Source organism: Epinephelus fuscoguttatus, linkage group LG16, assembly GCF_011397635.1.
Source record: "Epinephelus fuscoguttatus linkage group LG16, E.fuscoguttatus.final_Chr_v1".
Taxonomy (NCBI): domain Eukaryota; kingdom Metazoa; phylum Chordata; class Actinopteri; order Perciformes; family Serranidae; genus Epinephelus; species Epinephelus fuscoguttatus.
The window spans coordinates 22,695,516-22,716,676 of record NC_064767.1 but is presented as its reverse complement, the minus strand read 5'-3'; the positions used below and the strand labels follow the sequence as shown (position 1 = coordinate 22,716,676).

The 21,161-nt window shown below is 39.9% G+C and overlaps 3 protein-coding genes across 3 annotated transcripts; 1 reads left to right on the top strand and 2 right to left on the bottom strand.

Annotated features, from left to right (window-relative positions):
* Positions 1-3,815: 3,815 nt before the first annotated feature.
* Positions 3,816-10,028, bottom strand: echs1 (enoyl CoA hydratase, short chain, 1, mitochondrial). Its single transcript, XM_049600924.1, has 8 exons — positions 9,864-10,028; positions 6,421-6,618; positions 6,211-6,338; positions 5,967-6,066; positions 5,760-5,864; positions 4,574-4,693; positions 4,406-4,473; positions 3,816-4,309 (listed from the first exon to the last, which is right to left on the bottom strand). Exons 1-8 carry the CDS (start codon positions 9,952-9,954, stop codon positions 4,244-4,246), a joined length of 876 nt encoding a protein of 291 aa, XP_049456881.1. The 5' UTR covers positions 9,955-10,028; the 3' UTR covers positions 3,816-4,243.
* Positions 10,029-11,953: 1,925 nt separating this feature from the next.
* Positions 11,954-14,268, top strand: sprn (shadow of prion protein). The gene is made up of 2 exons (XM_049599934.1): positions 11,954-12,032; positions 12,779-14,268. The coding sequence occupies exon 2, from the start codon at positions 12,779-12,781 to the stop codon at positions 13,244-13,246; it is 468 nt and encodes a 155-aa protein (XP_049455891.1). The 5' UTR covers positions 11,954-12,032; the 3' UTR covers positions 13,247-14,268.
* Positions 14,269-14,401: 133 nt separating this feature from the next.
* Positions 14,402-21,080, bottom strand: mtg1 (mitochondrial ribosome-associated GTPase 1). The gene is made up of 11 exons (XM_049599932.1): positions 20,803-21,080; positions 20,600-20,664; positions 19,189-19,293; positions 18,802-18,888; positions 18,626-18,682; positions 17,215-17,305; positions 17,069-17,130; positions 16,875-16,971; positions 16,689-16,770; positions 16,426-16,538; positions 14,402-14,684 (listed from the first exon to the last, which is right to left on the bottom strand). Exons 1-11 carry the CDS (start codon positions 20,903-20,905, stop codon positions 14,587-14,589), a joined length of 960 nt encoding a protein of 319 aa, XP_049455889.1. The 5' UTR covers positions 20,906-21,080; the 3' UTR covers positions 14,402-14,586.
* Positions 21,081-21,161: the final 81 nt, after the last annotated feature.

Here is a 21,161-nt window from a genome sequence, read left to right as displayed (position 1 = left end):
TGTGATCTTTACAGTCAGTTATTGGAGAGGTATTTAATGCACACACTTGTCATGTCACACTTAAGAAGCAAAGTTAAGGTGCTTTGTGCAACCGGCCCCTGTTCTTGATAGATAAGTGCTTTTTGATTAAATATCTTTATTTGAGCTTCAGATGCTTTTATATATTTTTTTCCTGACAAAAGAAATCATTGCACATGATGTATTCAAAGCCCACTGGAAATGTGAAAATCCAGTGATTATTTCTGTTTTTACAGTTTCTGCCTATGATGAATGGTGTAATTTTGGTGAGTCTTAGATTTTTTTAAAAGGCATTTTTTCTTTAAAAATCACCTGTAAAATAAATACAAAAGACAACCATTTAGATTTGTATGCCCCACCCCTACACCAAAATAAAACCTCCCTCCCCAGTGCTTAAAAAACATTTGACATACCTCCCCTTTTGCACCACCCTTCCTCCTCACATAACTAACGAACAGTCCCTAAGTAAAAGTTATCTAATGACATTGCTGCAGCCTGTCTCTTCTCGTTATAAAATAGGGTAAAGTGCCATTAGTCCTCAGACCTCAGGGTCGGTTAATGTTCGGTCTGTGTTGTTCCTGACAGCCTTGGGTGGGCATAATTCAAAGCAGACACCGGTGAATGTGTTATTCCGACACGGTCTCTGGTGCCAAGAATGTGAGATAATGAAAATATTTGTCAGATGAAAACCACTCCACCCGGCCTGTTTCATCTGAGCCAGAGAAACTCTCAGCTGGATGGCAGAAAAATGCTGAGGAATCCTTTCCATGACCGCAGATCCTGGCTCTGTGAGAAAAAAAAAATCTGCATATAAAAACAGGCTATCATAAAAATCAAGTTGCGGCATTGAGCACTGCAGGCTTGTGGCTTATATAGTGACTTTACAACCCTTATACAGCTGCTGTTGATAATGAACAGGAGAAACGTGTTGGTACTTTATTGAGTGTTTTTAATCTGCAAATATTAGATATCCAGCCTATATATGCTCGTAATATTTCTTCATTCCAGACCTACAATGTCTGACTTTATCCCTGTAATATTCACCTATAAATCACACATTAAATCTTATATGTTTTTAAGTAGGTTCCTATGGAAACGGGTAAGTAGCCTGTTTTCTTTCTTTTCTTTAAAGCAGTTTTTGGTCACTTTTGCTTCAAGTTGTGCAAATAATTTTTAGAGTGCATGCATTTATCTATGAAAATATAAAAGTGAAAAACATATAAAACCAGATAAAGTCACCAACAGGACTGAGGCAGTGCAGTTTAGGAATATGAGAGTGATTTTTGGAGAGGGATGGGAGTCTGCTGCTGTGCAGGAGAAAAGGCCCTTGCAGGAGCCAGGCCTGTCTGCCGGACTGAAAGCCCCTTTCTCCCTCTCCGGACACATGCTGCTCCCTCTTTATTTCGCCTTCTTTAAATGAGTTTATCACGCTATGAGGGTCTGCGCTGCCAAAATGTAACGTTTTGCCCCCTTTGTCTGTGTGGAGAGGCTCAATTGAGTCTACATTTATTATTTTGACCTTTCGGTAGCCTCAAAGACAGGAGCTTCTTTTCTGGCCCTTCTCTGCAGACTTTTGTGCTTCCCCGCAGAGAGAGGAGACGAGTTTTTTTCTCTCTCCTCCCTTTTTAAAGTTTTGTTCCAGCGGGCTGACAAGAAAGCGAGCTCCAGGGGAATATTGAATGAAAATAAAAATCAATTAGGCCATGGCCTTGTGGAGATATGGGGCGCCGCCGTGTGAAGATCAGAGAGAGAGAAAGGTGCCTGGCGATGATTGGAGCGGCCAAAGAAAGCGCACACTAACCAAATTTGTTCTGGTGTTTTCTTTGAAGTCAAAATCATCGTTTTATGTGCTCCCGAATATTTTCAGCCAATAGATGATGCGCAAGAATTTACACAGAGGATCTGTAAGGCTTTTTATAGGCTATCTCATAAGCATTGTTTGTCTTTTTTGCTGCTGGGAGTATAATTTCCTTAAAATCCTTGGAGTTAAATCTATCAGAAATAATCATATTCACTGACACATTATCAAAAGATTTTGATCCTAAGCCCTTAAAGTTGAAACCACTGACGCCTGTGCTGTGATACAGGAATCAAACAAGCCCATTTTCCTTTGGTAGACTGTTGGAAACATGTTCAAGTCTTATTTCACAGGGCTGACAGGTGAGCTTTTAGAATGTTTTTCTGCGTGGCTGACTTCTCCCTTTCTAACAGTATTGTAATTACTTGACATTATAACTGTCACTTTACACTCATTTGGACCAAATTAAAGGCTCATCTGCGAACAGCCCGGTGCCCGTCCGTCCCACTGAATTTATAGTCTGTCCAGTGTCTGATCCTGTGAAGCAGCACAACAGCCACACCTGGTGGTGTGAAGGACACATTGATTGAGTCCTGAGTGAACTGAACTCACTAGAGTCAAGTTTTCAGCTTGAGATTTGGAAGACACTAGTTACTGAATTGTATATTTCAAAGAGACATTAGGAATCAGCCTCTGAAACCAGGACTTAGACTGTTAATTACCGTAAAACTTCAATTGGTAGCCCAGGATGTTATTTGTTTAAGTTACTGACCTCAGCAGGCCTATATTTGGGACAGGCCTTTAATTCATTTTACAAAAAACTGTTGCTCAGCAAAGAGAAAATACGATCAGATTGTTTATTTGAACCAGTATGAATACTGTTTGTAGAAAATTAGGCTTTGAATAAAATAGCCTACCATTTATGTGTTATGTTGTGACACTTGTTTCATGGCACCTGAGGATTACGGCACCCAGCATACTGCCACAACACAACTTTTCCCTGTTAAAATTATATTCATAACTTGGATTAAGTTTTATGAAAAACCCCTTTAATTCTTGTGATTGTTGGACCCTTATGGACTAAAGGAATATACCTTACTGGGTAATCGAGGAGTGGACACATTCTGACTTTATGGCAGCTTCAGAGGAAGGGAGTCACCACTTGCTTTCATCATGCTAATAAACCTGAATGAATTACAGTCATCTCTGATGCTCATGGTCTCAGTAAAATGAACTGTACTGAGCTAACGATGTGTAGCATCTCCATACTGACAAAATTTTGAATATTTATATCTGTATCAGCGATCTTCACAGCGAACTAACGTTAGCTCAAGAGGGTAGTCAACAATCTGGTTTTATACATCTAAAGAACTTCTATAATAAATGAACTGCTTGGCGACCAGACCAGGTGTCTAATAAAGACAGGCCTTTCTTTGTCAAAAAGTATAGCTACACCAGGCTAGTAAAAGGGACTGGGTGTTTAATTAAAGTTTTACGGTATATGCAATCACTCTGCATCACCTAAAATTGTATATGTATAGTTAAAAACACTCGAAAACTTGCCTAACTTTCTAAGGACCCATAATAAAATTTCAATTACCATTCTCAGTGTGTAACATGAGTATTGCTTCATCTAAAAAATGTAGCACAATTTAAAAGTGATAGTGGGGCATAACAAAGGTAAGGAAACTTTGGAATTAATGACCCTACATGTTAAATCACACTGTCATATCAAATATATCAGATTTAAAGTCTATTCAAATGTAATTAAAGCCAGCGGGCAAACATGGAGGGAGAGTCTCAACAGCTTCAGGAAATAAAGTTGCCATTACGTTACATTTTGTTTAACAACTATATCCCATGACTTTTCCCAAACCTTTCAAGGGTTTTAGTAATTCCATGACATCCCCAGGAAAACAAGATTGTGGAGTCCATGTATTTTTCAGGTTTTCCCTGACCGTGGGAACCCTGGAACAAATACAGCAGACCAATCTCTCCATTTGAGTTCATGTCTCAGTCACACTGCTGAAAACCACACTGAAGATTTATTTGTAAAATGTACAAAGAAATTAGCTGCCTACAAAATGCAGACAAACATTTAGTAGTGAAAATGAAAAGGCAAAGTCAGTACGAGTCATCAGGACTGATTCCTCCTGTAACACAGTGGCAAAGTCATCAAACAGTACTCACAGTCAAACCCCACTGCACTCCTGCACCCATTTGATTGTGATACCAAACCTCAGCAGGCAGAGCTTCACTGTGATAAAACAGCAATGTGCAATCACTCAGTTCCAAACCCTAATTCAAACATCTTGTATGTTTCACTACAATCAGGATTTTAAGTCTTCAGCTTATTGCAGATAAGGAAATGACCAGCTGATATCAAGGACGTTGTGTTCTTGGCTGAGCTCTTGGTTTGCTCTTTTTTTAACTGTCCTGGAAACTGGCTTTTCTCTTCTCCACAAATGCTGTCATGCCTTCTTTACGATCATTCTGCAGGGAAACACAGACACACACATCATGACTGAACTGTCAAAATCAGAGTCACACCCCTCCATCACTCACTCTCAGATGGGCTCTTGTACTCACTGTTGCAAAGGTACAGTGGAATAAGCGCTTTTCCAAACGATTACCCTCAGCCAACGTCAGCTCAAAGGCTGCAATCACACGGAAGAACAAGTCAGACACTAAATCAGGTTTAGCAGGTTTAAGGATATTCAACATTTTTTTAAAATTAACTGAACAAACTTTACACACCTGCGTTAACAGCCTCTTTAGCCATAGCAGAGACCAGTTTGGAGTTGGCAGCAATTTTCTCCCCACATTTAACAGCTTCAGACACCAGCTGGTCCACCGGATAAATTTTACTCACCAAACCTGGAAAACACAAAAAGCTACTGAAGCAAGTATGATACATATATGAAGAGTGGTTATTTTATTAGGTACACTGGTGCAGTCTAATGTAAGAGGCTCATATCCTAACTTTAGTAAAGTGCATGTCTGCACTGTAACATGTTTAATATCTCTGTTACCCAGTGGTGGAAGAAGTATTCAGACCCTTTCTGTGAGCCAAAGTATAAATACAATAATCTAAAGAGTCCTTTATTCAGCAAAATGTACTCAACATATTAGAAGTAAAATGACTTATTCTAGAGATAAGTGCCCCCTGTGACTGACATATTATTATAGACTACATCATTAAATTGTCAGTGATGTTGACATGTTAAAGAAACTGCCGTAGGTGGTTTAACGTCTTTATATAAAAAGTTAGATAGTTTAGTCCAGTGGTTCCCAACACTGGGGTCGGGCCCCCTTCAGTGAGTCACAAGATGAATCTGAGGGGTCATGACATGATTAATGGGGCAGCAAAGGAGAAACAACAAAGTTCTACTTCACAAATTTATTTTCCATTTTTGGACATTTTTTGTAATCTTAGCTTTTTTGGAGCATTGGATAATTTTACCTCTTTGGACCTCAATTATTTAAATGAAATCATAAGAGAAGTTAACAGGGGAAATGTCTGTTTGGTGGAACTGCCAACAACTAATGGCAATCTAAGATCTGACAAACAGCACCAGGGAGACAAAAGTCAAGTTTCATTCTTTACAATGCATTGTATTTTATAAGCATAACATATATGTTTTATGTGAAATCTTAATCTGCAAAGTAACAAAGTAATTAAACCAGTTGAATAAGTGCAGTGGAGTAATATGCGCAACATTTCCCTCTTGCCTGTGGTGGAGTATAAATGAAATGGAAATTCTCAAGTCAAGTACAGGTGAGAGGCTCTGTACAAAAATACACCACCACACTTGAGTAGGTCATAATGAGGTCATAAATATTCTTCCGTACTGATCGATTAGTTGGAGAGAAGGCAGAATCAGTCGATCAAGATTTTCTTTGCTTGACTACAGTCCTTATTACTTTCCAACACTGCTGTTACCTGACTGCTTGGCGTCTTGCGCAGTTATTCTGTCTCCTGTAAGTACCATCTCCATCGCCAGGGATTTGCCCACCGCACGGGTCAGGCGCTGGGTGCCACCCGCCCCTGCAGGTAGACAGGCGTCATTTACAGCTGCTCCAACAGCAAGAATCTGGTAAGGAAGTTAAATCTGAACAGGAAGGAAAGTCAGTACTAATGAGTCTTTACCAGGAATGGTCCCCAGCAGGATCTCAGGCTGGCCGAACTGTGCCTTCTCTCCGGCGTAGATGATGTCACACATCATTGCCAGCTCACAGCCTCCACCCAGCTGAAACAGAAGAACGTGTACAGTGACTTGTCTTACTGACGTTGTTTCATACCCCATTTACAGTTTATGCATCCTGAAGAGGCTCAAGGACCTTTCACTCAATTAAAACATCAATAATAGAAATAAAATGTAAAACACACTCACAGCGAATCCATTGACAGCTGCAATCACAGGCTTCTTCACTGTGGACACTCTGTTCCAGTGACCCAGGAAGTTTCCCCCGTAACACTCCTGGAAAGTTCGATTCTGCATCTCTTTAATGTCTGCTCCCGCTGAAAGACACAAAAGTCGAGCTGTTATTTCAGCTCCTCATAGGAGGAAAAACGCAAAAACAAGCACAGAGAACATGCTTACCAGCAAAGGCTCTGTCGCTGCCTGTGATGACGATAGCGCCTATGGTGCTGTCTTCCTCAAAGGCATCCAGGGCTGATCCCACCTCCTTGATAAGCCCGTCACACAAAGCGTTGAGAGCCTTGGGTCGGTTCAACTGGATGAAACCCACATCTTTGTTCTCACCTCGCTTTTCCACCAAGATATACTCATACTGACCCCCTGCAGGAAGAGAGAACCAACACCGATGGTCAGATAAGTCTATTGTGTATTTAGTATCACTGGTTTCTGCAGGAACAGTTTCACAATTGCGCTGGCAAAAGGATTAAACAATGACAGAAAAACCAGTAGGAATGATATGACCTAAAGTTAATTATTCTTATATCACTTTTGTTTTCAGTACTTCCCAGCTATGTGTAACAATAATGCGAGCCTTGCCCAGGAGTGACGATCAGCCTCCTAGCTACTGGAGCCAGCAGTAGTGAAAGTGCCTCTGACATTTTATCAACATTAGAGAACATATCTAAGATCTTTGGAAATTAAATCTTATTGAAGAAACTGAATTCGATCCTTTTTTAGTCCTGTAAAGACCTACTGTACACGGGTTGTCACCAACTCCTTAACTGGGAGCGGCGTAGACTTTCAACAGGTGATGCCGGGTCACCGAAATGGTCTGAGTCCTGGTTAATCATTCAAGAAAAGGTGAAGGATCGACTCTGATGGCCTTGTGCTGAGGTCTTACAGAGACCTTGGAGGCCCCTGATACACCTTTAAGAGTGTGGTTGGTGCTGGCATACAGCTGTTATGTAAGGTAGGGCTTTAAGAGAAAATCCACCCCAAAAACAGAATTCACTCGAGTTACTTCAATTGTTTTGGACATTTTACATGTCAAACTGTTGACATCATAGTAACATTTAATTAAGACAATCTTGCTTTCTTTTACAGATTTTTTTTAGAAAACAAACTTAAAACACATCAAAATTGAACGACCATTTCAACGTTTTATCATCTGTGCACCACACTATTTCAGAATTTCATGGAAAATACGCTGCACACTACCCTCTTCTTGTCGACGGCTCCTGTATTGAGCAGTCAGGAGCACAAAGTTTCTTGGTGAGCACACTGCTGATGACCTCAGGTGGTCACGCAACAACACCTCCCACACTAAGAGAGCACGACGTCTCCACCACCTCCACCGTCTTAGGAGAGCCACCCTCCCCGCACTTATCCTGTTCACCTCCTACACAGAAACCATCAGGTGTGTCCTGACCAGCTGCATCACTGGTAAGGGATCTGTAACAACTCAGACCACAAATCTCTACTTGGGATGTGTGCCATTAACTAACTAGTTGATTAAATGCTGCTACCCTCAATTGTCAGCCTCAAAAATACTTGTCATTTAGATTTATTATTAGAATTATTTTTATTGTATGCTATTACATTTACCCAATTAAAATGCTGTTGTAATAATCAGGCAAAAAAAGCGTTTAACAATTTTTAATGGCTCTTTTTTTCAGTCAACATTTGACCTTATAGATAATACTGTGCTTAGTTTTGACTATTCCCTGAGTGCTTTCCTACTTTTAGACTAGTTGGCTAGTCCAAGTTGCAACTATGATTTAAACACCCAGGAAATGAGTCGTTAGAACATTCTTAGTCTTTACAGAGGATGGTGCTCCATCGATGACATTTTTACTAAACACTGAACAAACGGCGTCTAAAAGACCTCTCCTGTAGCCTACTTCATGTTAATGCTCACCATCATAACCTGTATGACTACCTGCAACATTCATACGTGAATATCCTCAGGGATCAGATAACTACTACTTTTGCACAGCTTACTTTATATTTGCGACTTCTACAACTCTCATGTAGTTGTCCAGTATATTGCACACTATTGCACAGTGTGTTTGTCCTCTGCTTTGTTTGCACATTATGTGTGGCCTGAATGTTTGCTTTTAGAGCTCGGTGATATGGAAAAAATCAAATATTACGGTTTTAATGACCAAATATGATTGATATTGTGACAATATTGTATGGTTGACTACTGGTGCTGTCACAAAATATTCACACAATGAGATTGTCGATAAATAATCATCAGTTATGTGGATATAATGATTAAGTGCATAAGGGCAAATAATTGAACAGCTAGAACAGTCTGGTAAGTTCAGAAAATCACATCACGTTACTGTAATGCAGCCTTTAAAACTAGGAAAACACAACACGTATGATATCCAAAATCTAAGATAATATCTAGTGTCATATCACAAATTTGATATGATACCACAGTTATCTCTGGTCTCCCCATTGCACTCCTTAACAGGCTTCAATCAGTCATAACTCTGCTACCTGGATCATTACCCGCACCCAATCATCTGACTACATCATCTCCACTCTCATCCAGCTACACTGCCCCCCTGATCAGTACCTGATTGATTACAAAAACCTTCTGCTCATCTTAAAAGTCCTCCACAACCTAGCCCCCACTTATCTGTCTGACGTTCTCCAGGAGTAAAACCCCTCTTGCTCTCTACGCTCTTCCTCTGCTGGTTTCCTCACCATTCCCACCTCACACCCTAGCACCATGGGTGCCAGGGCCAAGCCTCTGGAACTCCCTACCTCCACTCATGCAACAGTCCAGCAGCATAACATCCTTCAAATCCAATCTCAAATCCCACTTATTCAAACTACCTTGAACCTTGTGTGTACTCTGAATGTTTGCTTCACTCCCGCTGTATGTTAATCTGTCATTCTTTTGTGTACTGCGATATATCCAGATGGATGGCAGTAAAGTCTCTCTTATCTGCCAGAGGGTCTTAAAAGTGTTAATTATTGCACATCTGTCCACATATCTGCACAGTCACTCTGACTGCTGTTGCACTGTTATTCAGCCACATCTCTGGAGCAGCTTCAGGATGTGTCTCTGGACTAAAATCAACAATTAAATGTTAACTGCTGCCATCAAATTGTCCTTGTTGTACTTAGGAGTTTTAATATTCTTATCCAGCTTTTGGTGATGTAGTTTTAAATTGTTTAGTTGTCTTTTGTTTTCTAACATCTTAAGACAATACTGGAAATAGGTGTTTTCATTTTAACACCATATTCTTTAGATATTTGGTCTGTAATCCATAAATAAATCATATCAAACACCTAAAAATCACAAATAAATTCTAGGCTGTACAGTAATAGTAACACCTGTAAATTCCATTTTAGGGTGGAATTTCCCTTTACACAGTTCAGGTCCTCATGTCAACAACGTGCTCAGAGATTATCCTCCATTAAAGACGCTCAAACGTTACATGGTGCAAACAACACCACACACAGCTGAATTAAAACAAGTTATGTGGCAGTCTGCTCCACATGTGTCGCACATTCAGTGACGCAGGTTTCTTGACATTGTGGCTGCAGGGCCACTGTGCTCGTGCAGCTGCAGTAACCTGACCCTGGACATGTTTTTAGACACACACCTGAGCTGTAGAGGCGGGCAGCGGACAGCAGGGCCGGGGCTGCTCTGGAGGACTTCAGGAGGGAAGCAGCACTTCTGCAGAGGAAAGCCATGACAGCGACGACGGTAGGCTGTTGTCAAATGAACTTGCTCCAAGATCGCTGAGCCTACTTCCGCCTGCTTCTTCGTCGTTGGTGTTTTTTCCATGAAGTAGCATGTTTCACAAACTCACATCACTGCCCCCTGCTGTCTGTTGTTGTAACTACCCCCACCGCCCTCCTCTGAGCTTATTGATCAGTCCTCTCACTTTCAATAAAATTAAATACAGTGTTCTGTATTCATGCAAATGCTGTGTTATTATAGCATTTTTAATTCTTCTTATTGTTTACTCCAGGGTCACATATAAAACAATAACAATTAGCTGATATTATTTATTTATTATACCATTTTCATAAAGGCTGCCACACAGTATTAGCCTATTGTCTCATATCCTCCTGAGACTTTTGTTTGGTATGCATTTTTAATTTCTCCTAGCTATTTGGATCAGTAGGACCCAATAAGTATAAAAAACTAAACAATGTCAATGTCCCAATGTCCTTAGATGAGTACTTCCTAATTAACAGTGTCTTAGCTTGTTACTGTGACTTAAATCAGTCACATTTGTATTCCATATCAAACTACAAACATTATTAATCATAAATAAACAACGCCTCTTTCAAACATAAAATGTGATCAGGTTTTCAACCTAGTTCACTTTTGTGTCAGGATTGGCTGCAGACTGACTTGACAGAGATGGCTGCCATCTTCTTTTTACGTGGACTTGTGTATTGTGCAAATTATCCTTCCCCAAGTTCAATGACAGAAACCTTGTGACAACTTTTACTCCCTCAAGATGATCATGGTTGATCGTCTTCTTTGCGCTCTGCCAGGGCCACTAGATGGGACAAAAAGTGTCCATGAACGGGGACAACAAGTCTGAGTTAAGTAGAATGAAGTACAACCCAAAATGAGATGTCCTCATATGAGGATGCAGAGTCTCAGGAGTTACATACATCCTGGTGAAATAAAATAAAAATGTATATATTATTATTATTATCTGATCTTAATAGCATTATCTTATAATATCTGGTAAAGTGTTCAATACAAATGAAAATGTATATCATATATTATTTTTATTTATTTACGCAGGGGACACATTCCCCTAAATATTTTGTGTTTGTAATATCATTTTCTGGGTCGTGTGCAATGCTACTCCTCATTGTATGTCATATTCAATATAACATTGGTTATAAGGAGCAGTCTGTTTTTTCCACCATTTTAGTTTTTTTTAGTAACTCTTGTACTTATCATACTCCTAATGTTACTCTGTTAGGCACCTGTTTTTGCTTTTGCTTCTTCAAACACCACTATCTTGTATATTTTGCCAGATATTTAATACTCTACTGTTGTAAAGCTGGGCCAAGTGAGTGACCCTGACCTGGGGAACCCACTGGTTGTGTGGTTGGTATTGGTTGTGAGTAATTAAAATTGTGGTTATTGTACTTTGTGTAATTTGAAGCATTCTCTGGCACAAGAATTTCCTTTGATATAAATCAAGTTCTATTGGACTGAATTGAAATGAAAATAATATTAAAAATATGAAAGTAGCAGAGGACTTTTATTTTGACTAGACTGATGCTGCAGAAAAGGTACACATCGGTGCATAAAAAACACCATAACATAGGAAATTAAGTGTTTGATGCTGAAAATTTTCTGTCAGAGGGCCTCTAAATCTCAGCCTCATAGGTGCCTCCCTAGTGTGAAAATAAAACCTAAGCCCTTATTCGTTTATGAAAAGATCACATACATATTAATAATAATAATAATAATAATAATAATAATACTATATTAGGTTAGGGATTTTAATCAACAGCAAGCTTCCCTTTTCCATTTCCATTCATAGCCTACATAGAATACGTGTAGAAATAATCCAGTGAACACCTTAGAAAAAGAAAAACTAATATCAAAGGCTCCACATCCGAGAAGCTTTTGATTAGATTCATAAAGCAGCATCTCTTCAGATGTGCCTGTGAGCGCGCTGCGCGTTCTGGTGTTCTTCTGCGTGAACGAGCCTGCATCGTCCGTGACAACCCCTTCTCCTCTTTCCACCGAGTGCCAAAACACAAGGAAGGATAAAACACACGGAAATAAGGTAAGCACCGAACATCAGGATATACTGGCTACACGGGGACGTGGGTGTGTATGGCGACAATGTGTTTCTTTATAAACGGTGGTGTGATTCCTTCAGGCTACAGCACAGAAGCGTTCAGGCTGATTTATGATAATAGGGACATCATGCATGCATCTACAAATCGTTTTATTATATCACTGCACGGATAATAGTGAAAATGTCTTGTACATTTCTACTCAATGATACAGTTCCTTGTTAGAGCTCAGTAATACATTTCAAATGATTGCCTATTAGGTACTGACAATGCCATATTTATTTATTTTTTCTTATTCATCCTAAGACAGAATGTTTTTTTATTTCAAGTGAAGGCTGAAAGCCAGCAGCAATGTTCTCTGGTGAGCATGTTTATTTTTATACTGACCTACTTTAATGGAGAGGGGCAATCTGCAACACAGAAATGTCTTTATGAAGACAACAACACTGAACACCACACGGACGTCTCATATTTGTCCACCAGCAGTGTGAAAATACTTCGTCAGTGCTGCTGGTATATTATGTTACACCAGTTTAGGGTGATGTTGTGATTATTCAGAATTGATGAGTGAATAGAAAGCACTGACTGTCCTACAACCTCAAATCAAAAGATGTCTGTGTGTTTAACGCCTACATACTCAAGACAGATGGGTGATTTCTCCATTTCACACATTAAAGGTGCGGATATTCCTCAGGTTTGCTTGTTTGCTACATTATGTATTCCTCCTGCACAGATGTCAGGGATGAACCAGGTGCTTGCAACATGCTGGACTTGCCTCCTGCTCTCTGCTTTCCTGTGTGAGCCGGTGCTGTCCAAGGGCGGTCGTGGAGGGTCCCGGGGTTCATCTCGGGGCACCCACTCTCGCAGCTCCACAGCGGGGAGTTACCGGGGAGCAGGCTCCTACGGTGGGACCCGCTCCCGCTTCAGGGCCGCAGGGCGCTCGTCTCCAGTGAGGGTGGCAGCAGCGGCAGCAGCAGGGGCAGCGGTGGCCTTAACAGCGGAGAAATGGTACGCCTCTGCCTACCGCCGCAGCAATGCCGACAGCTCAGACGAAGAGCTGGATTACTACAACAGGACCAATTACTTTGATGCACTCATGTCAGGCTCAACTCAAAATGGATCTTCTCTCTCTCAGCTGGTTTCTATAATTATTGCAACATTTTACCCAAACTATGGACTCTTGGTCGACACTATACTGTAGATGCTCAGCTTATTTTTTAGGATGAATTCCTGAATCAGTCTATGACTGAGCTTCTGCTCTGGATCTGACTGTAATGTGCAGGACTGGCTGGACCTGCAGTGGAATGACCAGTTAGAGGTGCAACACAGTGGGGGAAGGACAATTACAAAAACATCACTGTACTGTATGATTTTACACTTCTAATCTATACCAAGAGACAAATGTACATAACCAGCACAGTATTTAATGAGACATTTCATCTCCGTCAGTGTCAAATCTCTATGTGTGTGACAGAAACTGGGGCCGAACTCCTTTGCTTCCTTAAAGCTAGATTCCTGATCTAATTCTGAAAATCAGAAAATGAATAACCTTTGTAAGTGTACTGCCAATCTCAACTGTATCTTAAAAATCTTTATTTTCATAATATGCACAAAAAGGTGCAAAGTAAATGACCAACATGAGTACAACTGAGCCAAATAATTTGTATGTATTAAGCAAACTTGGGGCTAAATATAAAGCCTGCTAACACTTTAAGACATTCCAAAAAATTTTCAAAGCACCAAGTTTGCACCAGCATTATTGAAAATACAACATCCCCCAGCAATTTTTATAATCTTCAATTCAACTTTTTGTTTTGAGACAAAAAAAAAAAATTACAATTTGTGGAAGTTTTTCACTCCATTCTTTCTGCAGAACTGAATTCACCACTGGATTTAAAGATCTATGTATTAAGGCAGTCCCATCTGCAGCCATAAAGACGATTCTCTACCATCAGACAAGGCAAATGAGAGTATTGTTTGCTGAAAAAGCTAAAGTGCATTCCCACAATCATCTTGAATCTCTGTGCAATCCATACCCTTTTATAATACCTGAAATTAAGCCACGTCATGTCTGCGAGGGACACTAGAAAACAAGCTGCTGCTCTCAGTTATTCATGTCTCTGATGGGCTGTCCATCGTCCCAGGAGAGATTTTTTTTACCTGCAGTAGACACTCAGGAGCAACAGACTGTTCCATATCAATAAGTGCACTCTCTTACATTGTACAACACTTATGTACATAATAAATTAAGAGTTTGTTATCACTGTCTTTATGCTAATAAATATCCTGTTTACACCATGTCAGATTTCTGCCTCATGTATTCCAAAGGCAATGCTAAAAAAATGTGGTATCTGAGTCCAGTTTGATTCTTTTATTTACAAAGGATACAGTGCTTTCTTACATAACATTTATAAACAAAACAGACTGCATCATGTCCCTGAAATGAGGACAGAGATGGACTTCCCTTGGTGATGCTTTTGTGGGGCAGCGCTGGTAAAACCTAGAAACACTCCCCGGTTGTCTTCGTTAAAATGTCTGAGGTCAGTCCAGCATTACTTGTCCCAGCTCTCCTTTCCTGAAGGCTCTGATGAAATTGTAAGCCGCTGCTGTGTAGTTTGGGACAGTGATGGTGATGTTCCCTGAGGGAGACGAGGAACATTTTCATATTGGGACTTATCTTTACAATGTTTCTATGATGGTGACATAGAAATAGAATCAGGGTAGAGCGGACATTGAACTGTTTGCGAGAGAGAGTACAAAAGAAAATGGCAACTGTTGTTCGATGCTATGGTGACAACACGCCAGTGGGACTGTAAAGTGTGTCACACAGTTTGAGAACTCTGTTTGTGCCTATTATTACACCTATTTTTCAATCCATATTTCTCTCTTTAACTTAACTAAAATTAATGCTAAATTAGAACTCATCGTCCATCAAACACACTCAATTCAAACTTAGAAACAAAATAAAACTCACCAAAACTGTCTCAGTCAGTGTTGTTAGTCACCTAATTCTTTCATCATTTACTGTTCCAACAATCACCAACTCTGGTTTGGTCAAAATAAAACCTTAATTCACAGAGTTAGATGTGAAAATATGCAGATCTGCTGTCTGCTGAGCAGCAGCTCCCACTCGTTCTTTGGAGGCAGCTACAGAACATCATGTTTTAACAAACATGCAATTAATGGCAACAAAAGAAACAGGGAAATAACAGTTAGGGTAATATTCTAAAAAATAACGGATTGCTTATTTGAACATGTAACGTTACCACTCCATTGCTTGTTGTTACTGCAGAACCTCACTTCAGTGAGTTTGCACCTTGGCGCAAGTCAGTTGTTTATACACAAGCTTATACCGAAGTCAGCCCACTACAGCAGTTGCAATTCCAACAGTGGCTGCTGCTCTGACCGTCCTGCTACACTGGCTAAATCTAAACGTCCGCCCTCAGGACTTACTGACTGAGCTCTTGTGGACTTCTGTTGTATGTACTGTGACAATATCACCGTCATCATCGTTGAGACTTTTACTCACTGCCATGGAAACATTCAAGCAACTGTTACAATCATTGTAACTGCTGCCATATTTTGTCTGCTCGTCTGTCCCTGCAGATAACAAGATATAAATTCCATCTACATGGTTGTTTTGTGAGTGAACGAACATACACACTGCAGACATTTAAATACAAAGACGTTTGTGAATAAGGACCGAGCTATGCCTAAATAAATCAGATAGGCCTGTTAGTTACATCACAAGATCTACTTTTGTTCTTTTTCAGCCACTTTTCCAGCCTTTATATTTGGCATTACACTGTGCAACCTGTAGGATAGGCTGCAGTAAGACAATGCATTTTGATTCCCCTCTACAGCCCATATTTCTACATATTTCTGTATCATGATGTTGAATATTATTTTTGGCATACACAGTTCAAGTATTGCTTCAATAAACTACAGTAATTGTTCTACAGACACATAAGTTTTGTTTTTTTAGTTGGCTATTGGAAAATAAACTACCATGTCACGTCTGTATTGCAATGAATTGTGGGCAGTTGAATCAGTGAAGTCTTCAGCCCAAGCAGACTCTCTGGAAGTCTGCAGAAAGGCTACTTTATGACCACTTGTGGACTGGTTGAATTGTGGATTTGGACAGCCCCAGACTTCCCGGGAACGCGCCCACAAAGTCTGCAAGTGCGGTGAAGTCCAGACATTTGGATTCAGCCGCTGATACAAGTGGGAATGTCAGCCCTACTCTCAGTCTATTCCATTTTATTATGGATGGTAATCAATCTAACAAACTGGCTTGAAAGCAAATAAGTGAACTAATATAACAACTGATCAATAATACTGTGTGTAGCAGGACTATCTGTAGGAATAGGACTTTCTTACCGACTCCAGTAATGGCTTTGACCCGTTGTGTCATTCCAAGTTTTACAGCAATACGTTTGAGGACATGCTGAATGTCATCGCTTGGCTCTTGGAGGTCGTATTTCTCTACATAACTGCACACACACACACACACGCACACACACACACACACACACACACACACACACACACACACACACACACACACACAGGTACAGTAAACAATCACAGCAATGTGATAAAAGTACGACACTGACCATGTAAAAATATTCTTTCTACCATACCTGAACTTCTCAAGCCTGTTCAGGGAATACAGTAAGTAGTCAGCGATTATGTCTTCACCCACTAAATGGTCCAGAATAGTTCCTGGAGAGGGAAAGAAAAAAATATTAAAATACTTGTTGAAGACACTGGAAAAACCTGATGATGTTTCTACACTGTGTTTCCTGAATGACAGTAGTCGTACTCACCACATAACGCCAGCTTCATGCCCGTTTCAACACTCTCAATCTTCGGAGGCAAGACTCCTGGCGTGTCCAACAGGTGCATTATGGGTCGCTCACACACCTGAGGACAAGGACAGCTACAAATACTGCGCAGACGTGCACACACAATGAACCCATGAACACATATACACAAAGACAAACATGTCCTCTACACTCACCTGTATTTTAGTCAGGACTGCTTTAGTTATGCCTGGCTCTCCGCCTACTCGAGATGCACGACCTGAAATATAACAGCACCAAATATTTATCACTGAGGAGGTGATCAAACTGAATCACTGTCCAAAAGCTGCTTTATTACACATACCTTTTTTCAAGTTTGTTCTTCTCAGTGAGTTAATAAGAGACGACTTCCCAACGTTGGGTACTCCAATCACCATCAGGCGGTAATTTGTATTCTGAAAGATTTACATGACAAAGTTCATTCATTCATTCATCTTCTAACCACTTCATCCTCTTGAGGGTCGCGGGGGGGCTGGAGCCTATCCCAGCTGACATCGGGCGAGAGGCAGGGTACACCCTGGACAGGTCGCCAGACTATCGCAGGGCTACATGACAAAGTTTTTTTTGGCAATTTATAAAGCTATTTATAAAGCTAAATGTGCTCAAGAACATGAATTAAAAACATCAATTTAAAATGCTTAATTTCAATGACAAGTTACTTTTGGATATCACTGTGCCAGTCATGACACATCATCAGGTAGAGACACATGTATTTTAATCACTGAGCTGACGTTGTCTGGAGTATAGTGACACAAAATAGATCATTTTTTGAGCCAGAGAGGTGATGTGGGAGACAACCTTAAAAGCTCCAAAGCATGTGGTGAGGAAATATGACCATGAATACATTAAAGGTATACTAGGCAAGATTAAAACAATTCTCATACAAAAGTAATCCCTCACAATCATCACTTGCAGCATGACAGTGTGTGGCAGTGTCTGTATCTAAAGAGAGCGTGCCATCTGCCTTTATTTTCTACTTATTTTGGTTTATTTGAGACATTTCTGGTCATCAACCTTTGAGTAGTGGACTCTATAAAAATGTAGCAACCAGCCGCCTCTCTCCTCTGCTATGTGGATGCGAGCTGCAGGTCTGAGTGTCTGTCTGATCGACAGTGAGGTTGAGCCACACACACTCAGAGTTGAGAAATGGACAGGATGAATTCACACAAAATCCATCAATGCAGCACATTCCTGCAGGGTTGTGCCGAGGTATGTGTGTGTTTACTTGTGCTTTAGAATGTAACCGCCGTGAAACAATACATTTTTATTTCTCTGATTCACTGCTTTGTCCTCCCTAACTTCCTATGAATTTATTCTCTAGCTCGCTTGACCACTGCAAATTTTATAACAGCCAAGTGGGCCTTAAGTTACAAACTGTAAGTAAAAAGTCCTGCACAGCATGCCTTTAAATTTGGTTTCACAGTTTCAGGCAGTGATGCTGAGCTGACAGCACAGTGTGTTGAATGTGGTGAAATCCTGTTCCATGTGGTTTCAGCTCCACTAAGGCGACAGAAAAAACTTACAGTATTTTGGTTAGCATTGATCATCGCTCTGTGAGGCTATGTCCTTTTATTTATGTTTTATACTTCTTCTATCATATGTAGCTTATTGCCCCGTCAGCTGTAAAATGCCTATTGGGCTACAATTTTTAACTTGTTTCTCTCAAAGCTGAAAGTAGATGAAATATATTATCAAACTGCCTTCAGTAATCATACCTCAACTCTGTTAAAGCGTGGTTGGCTCTCAATCATTTCCACCACCGTTGGCACCAACTGCAGAAAAATGACAAGCAGCAGTAATTTGCACATTCATGCTCATACTTTTTATGTTAGATGAGCTGAGGACACGTCTGCACACAGTCAAACGTTAAGTATCCAGAGAAGATTTTTACCTTTTTGATGTTGTCATCTCTCTGCTTTAAACAGTCTGTAAAGAGAACATTCCTCACCCTGTTCTTTTCTAACGTCTTCAGGATTCTCTGCAGGGCAAATGTAAAGTAACAGTTTAAAACAATTTAAAACAAGACTACAAGAGTTTAAGAGAACAAGAACAGGACATGCAATTTAAAACCTGGAAAAGAAAAAGCTCTTTTTAAAAGCACTAAAGGCAGTAGTTACATATATATATATATATATATATATATATATATATATATACACACACAGAATAACACTGTAAAACAAGCAGGACATATTATTAGCTGCAGCAAGAAAGGAAGAGTTTAGTGCGTACACGTGATGACATGCAACTTTACAAAAATAATAGCAAGACTTTTGACCTGCTTGTTGGACAGATCAGCGAGGTCCATCTTGTTGAGGACCAGCAGATGGGGTCTGACATCTAGAGTCTCCTGAAACACAGGGTTTCTTCCCGAGAAGGGGATGTCCTTAATGTTAAAGAAAAATCAAACAGTTCTCATTTTATCTCTGCATTAAAATGAGGTAAAGTGCTCAGATTTTTAACTGTAGTGGGGAAGAGATAGCTGTAATTCAGTGACTCTTGTGGTGGCTGTTACTTCTAATCTACAAGTGCTTTCTTTCTGGCTGTACCAAGGTCTGGACTTAATCACAAAGGTAAATGTTTCTTTGCTGTTAGAGCTCCTATACTCCTGAATTCTGTGAGGTTGATGGCACTTTTTTATTTTATATATTTCAGAAATGTGTTTTAGCCTGATGCATTTAAAAAAAGGTCTTAAAAAGTTGTCATATGTGGAGAGGAGATTTACCACCTCTAGCGTACAGGATCGAGATTATCGAGATCTCTACGCTTGTTCACAGAGAACATGATATTTTGGCTGAGCCCATCATCCACTTCTGGAATAATATAGATATGATTTAAGAAGGAACTCCTTAAAATTATTTCCAATGAGGTGTTTCTCTACAAAGAGAAAAAACTTCTTCACACTTTGTGCAGTAAGGCTTCCAGAGGATGTAGTGAGGGTTCCTTCAGTGAACTCTATTAAAAACAGATTGGATTAATTCTGGTCAACAAAGGATATTTTTTATCATTTCAAACTGATTTGTGATTATTTACAACCCAGCTCTTAAAGGGAGAGAGAAGCATCACTAAACCAGATGCTTTTTTATAAAATAAAGTTATTTATGAATAAAGGAAGTTAGGATTAAAGTTACAAACAAAATGTGAGGCAAACTAACTACAAAGTAAAAAGAGCTGGTGGGTGCTGTTCAACTCAAAGAAAGATAAATAACCAAATTTGACATTTGAAAACAAGACTTACTAATCTTATCCAAACAAAATCAAAAGTATAGTATCCTAAATTGTTTAGTGGACAACTGGAAATACAAATTAAACTTGTTTGTTTGTTTTGTTATATGGCATCTTTGCTGTAGTTGGTGAGTCTGGTGTCAAGAATTAATATCCTCTACCAGAAAATGTTGATTAAATTCCATTAAATGAAATAAATTAAAAGTCGAAATTATAACGCTTACAGTGCCTCACTTTATATTTAGATTCATTAGTTTATTCTACATTTCTTCTCCGGCTGTGTGCTTTGTAAAGAAATGTGTAACCTTGTTTTGAACAGTGTTAAATAAATAAAACAGCAGGCATTTTCTGGTACTACCAATGATAATATGATAAAATAACCAGAATTCCTTCACATATAAATAACAAAAAGACACTTTGCATTGTTATATTCTACCAACAGTGCAGTAGAGAATAAAGGATATTCTGGCATCATGGATCTCTATGATACAGTCCACACTCTTCAGGCTGGCTCTCATCTGCTTCAGTCCTACACACAGTCAGGTGAAAACTGTTATAGTAACTTATATTACACACGGAATTACCTGCTTTACACAAATACAAACATTTATATTCGTGGTTCATACACCTGATATACTCTAGAGATGACTTAAAGCCAAGCTGTCACCTTTAGCCATGTGTCCGGGGAACCAGTGAGCCACTTCCCGTCCTCCAAAGTCGAAAACGGTCCTGAACTTGCTGACATTACGGAGCGCCTCGTGCAGTTTCATGGCGGCTGCTCGTCTATATGTGACCGTGGTTTGTGTGTACGGAATTATTATTATGACCCGGCTAGCTACAAAGTATCTGGCTAAAGTTTAGCATCTTGCTGCGGCGGCTCGGACGTGCTGGTCATGATGTGCCTCCGTGTTTACATGCCGACTAGCATCTCCAGTCAGACAGCTTCGTTCGTTCCGGTGTGAGACCACTTCTTCTACGTTTTCTTTTTTTGCAGTTTTTCGCTAATGGGAGCGTTACTGCCACTTG

What these genes read in the sequence shown, in the direction of transcription:
- sprn (XM_049599934.1), top strand. Translation starts at nt 12,779, where the DNA reads ATGTCAGGGATGAACCAGGTGCTTGCAACATGCTGGACTTGCCTCCTG.
- mtg1 (XM_049599932.1), bottom strand. Translation starts at nt 20,905, where the DNA reads ATGAAACTGCACGAGGCGCTCCGTAATGTCAGCAAGTTCAGGACCGTT. An exon ending in CTGATCTGTCCAACAAGCAG is followed by an intron (nt 18,889 to 19,188) that starts GTCAAAAGTCTT and finishes TTTGCCCTGCAG; the next exon opens with AGAATCCTGAAGACGTTAGA. An exon ending in CAGTCCTGACTAAAATACAG is followed by an intron (nt 16,972 to 17,068) that starts GTGAGTGTAGAG and finishes CCTTGTCCTCAG; the next exon opens with GTGTGTGAGCGACCCATAAT.
- echs1 (XM_049600924.1), bottom strand. Translation starts at nt 9,954, where the DNA reads ATGGCTTTCCTCTGCAGAAGTGCTGCTTCCCTCCTGAAGTCCTCCAGA. An exon ending in CAGCTGTCAATGGATTCGCT is followed by an intron (nt 6,067 to 6,210) that starts GTGAGTGTGTTT and finishes CTTCTGTTTCAG; the next exon opens with CTGGGTGGAGGCTGTGAGCT. An exon ending in TCCACTGTACCTTTGCAACA is followed by an intron (nt 4,310 to 4,405) that starts GTGAGTACAAGA and finishes GTTTCCCTGCAG; the next exon opens with AATGATCGTAAAGAAGGCAT.